We start from the raw sequence: 6,420 nt of genomic DNA, 5'->3' as shown, positions 1-6,420 counted from the left end.
AATGGGAACATGTGTTCCATCAATTGCTCCAATTAATTGTGGAATATGCGTTTTCTTCTCAAAAACCGTAGCTATTTTATGGCACTCATTCTTGTCAGGCATAGTTATGCAAGAACTCATTAGTTCTGCATTAATTGCATCAATTACTTTATGAATACACTTCCATACAGTTGCCTTATGAATCCCAAAATTATTTCCAACTATGCGATATTCACAACAGCTAGATAAGAAATACAGACAAACAGCAACCTGCTTTTCCACCGATACTGGTTCTCGGGTTCCTATCTGGTTTATATTTGGAGCGAGCTGTTCTCGTAATTCATCGCATAGAAAGAAAAAAGTTTCTTTTGTCATTCTAAAGGTTTCTATCCAGTCTTCATCCTTAAAATGACCATTAACAATTCGATGCCACCAGTCAAAACTTCGTTCTTTCATCCATATTCCTCTTTGTCGTGGAAATTGTAATATAGGTCCAAGATCAAGGAAATGATTTGGTGAAGTTAAGCTTAACAAGTGTTGTAATATATATTCTTTTGAACGTCTCCGCCGTTTAGTCAAAATGTTTAGGATATGTAATATATGTTGCAGAGTCACATTTTCTACAATTTTCAAATATGTGGCAACAAACAAGTGTATGCTTTCCATATTCTCCTCGATTAATAATAACCTCGATTGATAACCTAAAATTTTAATTTCACTTTGAGTTAAATATTTTACTATATAAATAATTATTCTATGACTTCTAAATTCATAATATAACCTAAAAAGTTAATTTTATTTGGTAAGATATTTAAATACTATTATTTTTACATTCAGATTACACTCTATCACGAACAAGCTTTTCATTTTTTATACTTTTATGTTGGTACTAATGGAAATCCTTAACTCACTTCACTCGATAGTTGTTAAGTTATTTCAGCTTGGTGGGAATAACATAAGCGTGAACGTGTAAACGCAACTTATCTTAAGTCGGAGTTATAACATTAGCGTTACTAAGTCGAAGTTAGAAGCCGTGTAAACGTAGTCATAATGCATAACGCATAAGAAAATTGACCAATTAGTGGCTTGGTTTACATCGTGCGCTTGATCCACGTACTAAATAGTTACTTTCTTTTAGATAATCTTAATATCGACAATGCATATCAACAGCGACGCATTCTATCAATATAATACGTTTTGTTGATGAGTATTGTACCAGTTTAATATACTGTTGTTTATATCATCGATATTATCGTCGATAATATCGCCGATAATATCGTCGATATTGGCTTAGTTTATATCGTGCATTTGATACGCATACTAAATAGTAACTTTCTATTAGATAATCTTAATATCGATGATATATATAAACAACGGTATATTAAGCTAATATAATACTCACCAAAAAACGTATTGATAGAATGCGTCGCTGTTGATACGCATTGTCGATATTAAGATTATCTAATAGAAAGTTACTATTTAGTACGCATATCAAGTGCACGATGTAAACCATGCCATTAAAATTATCTAATAGAAAGTTACTATTTAGTACGCATATCAAGTGCACGATGTAAACCATGCCATTAAAATTATCTAATAGAAAGTTACTCTTTAGTACGCGTATCAAGTGCACGATGTAAACCGACCCAATAGAAATGAGGATTCTGATTAGTCAGTTTTCTTATGCGTTGTGCGGTATGCCTTTATGCAAGAGTATGTGTTTCTCTCTTTACTAGATGGTTGTGCCTATAACATTTTTCAGCCCCAGTAGAATTAAGTCCCGAATCACAATAGATGTAGTAAGCTTTATGCCTTAAGAAATTGATTAATCACAGTCAAATTTGAGGAAAATAATCGACTGTGATTGGTCGATTTCTTAAGGCTTAAAGCTTATTATACCTATTGTGGTTCGGGATTCTACTTGATTTAATGTAAACACCCGGTAATTCACAATCTAGAAGTCCGCGTGGTGACGTAGCCAATCAGAATGCGTTGGAACGAGTAGGAGCACGTTGGGGCATGCGACGCGAACAAACCTTATAGCTCCTGCACACAGGACGCGGTAATGCTTGCCGCGCGGCGGAAGTCCGCACGATAGCCAGTCAATATGTTGTTTTTCCGTAAGAGCTAGAAGATTATTATGGAAAGCAGCATATTGATTGGCTGTCGCGCGAACTTTCGCCGCGCGGCAAGCATTACCGCGTCCTGTGTGCAGGAGCCATTAGAAGTTATTTGAGGAAATGGCTCTGGCAATAAAGTTTTGTAAGCTGTCAAGCCTATCGTTCTTAAAAAATAAAGGGTACTTGTACAATACAGTAAGATGTATATCTGATGAAAAACGTAAGCACGATCAATATGTTTGTTTTCTAACTGTTTTATTAGTTCTTTAGAAAAAAACAATCAATAAGTAATAATAAGGTTAATATATTATTGTTACATAATAAAATTTATTTTATGGAAAATACAATTATAATTTAACTTCCCAGATATAAGCAGATTATATGTAACATCATTTAGTATAATAGAGATAAACAAAGGATATATGCTTTATATTAACAGAAGGAAACTAACAATTTTATCATTTGTTAGCGTTACCATGGAATTACCTCTGGGAGCCAGGCAAATATTCGAAAGAAAATCATGATAAAATTGCCGAAAAGTATCACATGCATCCAAAAGATTATAAACCTTGTCCTGAAGAGTGGGGAATGGGTGATTATCCAGATTTGCCTATGATAGGACCAGGTGCTAAAGATCCATACTATCCTTATGACTTTCCAGTTTATAGGAAGAATTACCATGAAATAGTAAGTTTATAAAAAGTTTGCGTTTATTATTTCATATTTATAATGTTTTCTAAAATGTTTCTGTATTTCTTTTACAAGGTACATTATCAATTTGATATGATGACTGAGGACCGTCATGATTTTGGCGTGAAAGAGAGAATTAATCCAGCTATTGGAGCCCTAATATTTCTTGCTATTATAGGTGGTTTTATAGGACTATACATCTTAACAGATCCTTATTATGCCTTTGAACCATTAGTAAGCATTCCTATAAAAGGTGTCTGAAAATGAACATAACTGTGCTCTGATAAAAAAATTTATAGAGAATGATAGAATAAAAATAACCATTTTCTATCGTTTTGAATACGGATTTTGGTTGGTGAATTTACAAAATGTGAATAGTGTTCTATCATATACAATAGAATACAATAGATAGTGATAGAATTTCTATCATTAGTTTCTTATAGAATACAAAATTGGATATAATTAGATAAAATATGATAGGATATTCATATCTGAACTTGCGAGCGTGAACGATACAGCTTAAAGAAAACGATTCAAATTTAGCGCTCTCAATTACGATCAGTTACGATTTTGTATTCTATAGGAAACTAATGATAGAAATTCTATCATTATCTATTGTATTCTATTGTATACGATAGAATACTATTCACATTTTGTAAATATATCAACCAAACCAAAATCCATATTCAAAACGATAGAAAATGGTTATTTTTATTCTATCATTCTCTATAAATTTTTTTACCAAAGTGGTATGCACATAGAATATATCAGTCCAAATAGGAAGTCCTATACCATTTTTCAAACGATCACGTAAAATATCGAATAAATAACGAAACTGGCGAACCAATGCGCACAATGTGGAACAAACTCTGTGGACTCAAATTTATGGAAAATAGCTGAAAAATAAAATTGCCTGTAAGCAATGATGGAAATTGGCTGACGGTTGAAAGTAGAGTAACAATGCATATAGGCAATTGTTTCTCGATATATCGCATGTGTTACTGCAAAAGTCTCAATCGTTTTCGATGAAATTGTGCTAGAAGTCCTATAGCATTACACGCACTAGTTTGCTAATCTTTCAATTTCTTGAAATTTTGTTTAGTTATTTGAAAAATGTTAGGGAACCTTTTACTGAGATTGATGTGTTTTATCTGTACACTATGATTATGTTCAAAATTTTGTACAATTAGATATTTCAATACTTGATAAATATCTGTTTCAGATGGAAAAACAATATCCATATAGAGGTAAAATATATTATACATTTGAACCACAAGAGAAATAGATACAGCAAACTTGTCAAAAATACACTTCAGTATATGAAGTTATTGTAACATATGAATACATAGTATCTGTAATAATAACATATGTCTATTTATTATAATACTCATGCAATACTTAGACTTTTTTATTTCTTATAATTTTGAGTTGTAATCCACATATTTTCTTTGTCTATATTTTTTTATGTATTTGATTGTACTTTAATAAATCTTCTAAATTAAAAAATTACTAAAATGATATTGTCAAAGTGAATTAAGGCTAATTATATAAGGTGATCTACTTAAACCATTTTAAATGTTTTGTTTGTCTCTGATGATACAAAAAAATCTAAGAAAAAAGTTGCATTATTTAAGAGAGTAATTATGATGACAAAGAATTTTTTCAAGGTAATTTCAGAAATTTAGAGATCAAGGTAATTTTTTAAAAATAGAACTACATGTTTTTATTTGCACGCTTTATAGCCAACATTGAGAGGAGCCCAATGACTTATGACATGACTTTTAAATAATTTATCCTAAATTAATCTAAACTAAGCATAACAAATTACATAATTTTGAAAAAAAATTAAACATTTACGCTCGTTAACACAAAAAATTTATTTAAGGAGGTATTCAAAATGATGCTCTTCAACTTCAATATAATTTTTACTATGATACATAAATAATACTTTTGCTGTTTCTATCATTTCTGAATTTATAATTGCACATGCATCTAAAATACACTCTTTCATGTCTCCTGTGTACAAAAATCTCTAGGAGCACATACAGTATTAAAATGGCAACTCGATATCAATATATCAATCAAAAAATTTTTCCACCACCTTCGTAAAACAATCTGCGGTCACTAATCTGCGGTATAAACTTTGTTTATAATCATACATTCCTAGGTAGTAGACAGCCATAAAGCTGGTCACACACACTTTCCGTAACAGTAACCGTAAGACATAACGTAAGAATTGACCAATCATATTGAGAATCGTCAATTGTAAGGTCGCCTTTTTTGTGAATACTCGATCGTAATTGGTCAAATCTTACGTTACGTCTTACGGTTACTGTTACGAAAACTGTGTGTGGCTAGCTTAATAATGAGATACATTTTACGTCATCTGTTATGGCTCCTGCACACAGGACGCGGTAATGCTTGCCGCGCGGCGGAAGTCCGCGCGACAGCCAATCAATATGTTGCTTTTCCGTAAGAACTAGAAGGTTATTACGGAAAGCAGCATATTGATTGGCTGTCGCGCGAACTTCCGTCGCGTGGCAAGCATTACCGCGTCCTATGTGCAGGAACCATTACGTCATGTATTCTTCAAGTTAACCAAATAATGACGTCTTTTTGACGGACCTAAATCACAGACCAATGACGTCATATGTACTTAATGACGTCAATTTTTTACATAAAATGACGTAACAGTGACGGGTAAGGGCCAGCGCACGAACATTGCCGTAGCTCCTTACGTGACAACCTTACGTTACATGAAGGGACGTCTACATTGGAAGTAAGCAGTAAGAAGTAGGAAGTAAGAATAAGGAATGGACCAATTATAGTTGATTATTCTTCTCACATTCGACTGTGGTTGGTCAATTTCTTACTCTTACTTCCTATTTCTTACTACTTACATCCAATATAGACGTCCCTTGAGACGTAAGCTGAACGTACGGCAACGCACGAAAATTTTACATTACGTTACGTTACGAAGGAACATAGAGATTCTGTGACAAAGGTAATTAAATCAGATTATTGAACAATAAGTAAAAAAACAATAATAATTTACCTTTAGTCATAATTAGAAATGTCTATATTGAGCATATTAATTTTATTAAACTGTTAAATGTATCTGTACAAAATTATAAACATTGCGCTATAACCTCTTCCCAATACTATGTATAGAATATGTTTGACATATAAATATTGAAATAAAATTTTAGGTTCTCAAGTCAACAAATATGAAAACATCAAGGTCTATGAAGTTAAAATGTTTATTGTTGTCATTACTCTTAATTTATTATATGAGACTAAAACGGAGAAAAACACACAAAAGATGGAAAAATAGAAGATGGCTCGTGAGACCAATTAATCAACAAAGAAAACAACAAGGAGAATGAAAATCTATTTCAAGAATTAAAAACTGATGAAAACATGTTTGTCAAATATGCTAGGATGAATGTTCAACATTTTAACAAGTTATCAACCATGCTAAGATCTTATTTGGTAAAAGAACTAAGAAAACTCTGTTTCCGGAACACAGGTTAATAATAACATTAAGGTAAATATAGTTTATTAGTAAAAAATCGTTTAATGCAACTACTTCCTAAATTTTTAGTTATGTTTAGAAATTATTGTTAGAAAC

At 31.9% G+C, this 6,420-nt stretch overlaps 1 protein-coding gene across 1 annotated transcript; it reads left to right on the top strand.

The window, feature by feature from the left end:
• Nucleotides 1–2,149: 2,149 nt before the first annotated feature.
• LOC116852615 (NADH dehydrogenase [ubiquinone] 1 beta subcomplex subunit 8, mitochondrial) lies at nucleotides 2,150–4,186 on the top strand. The gene is made up of 4 exons (XM_032833140.1): nucleotides 2,150–2,319; nucleotides 2,569–2,786; nucleotides 2,865–3,023; nucleotides 4,012–4,186. Exons 1-4 carry the CDS (start codon nucleotides 2,220–2,222, stop codon nucleotides 4,072–4,074), a joined length of 540 nt encoding a protein of 179 aa, XP_032689031.1. The 5' UTR covers nucleotides 2,150–2,219; the 3' UTR covers nucleotides 4,075–4,186.
• Nucleotides 4,187–6,420: the final 2,234 nt, after the last annotated feature.

The sequence above is a fragment of the Odontomachus brunneus genome, unplaced genomic scaffold (genome assembly GCF_010583005.1).
Source record: "Odontomachus brunneus isolate Ranch 3 - 2012 unplaced genomic scaffold, Obru_v1 Obru_scaffold_240, whole genome shotgun sequence".
NCBI lineage: Eukaryota > Metazoa > Arthropoda > Insecta > Hymenoptera > Formicidae > Odontomachus > Odontomachus brunneus.
Note: the sequence above shows the minus strand (reverse complement) of the source record. Positions and strands in the feature narration are given on the sequence as shown.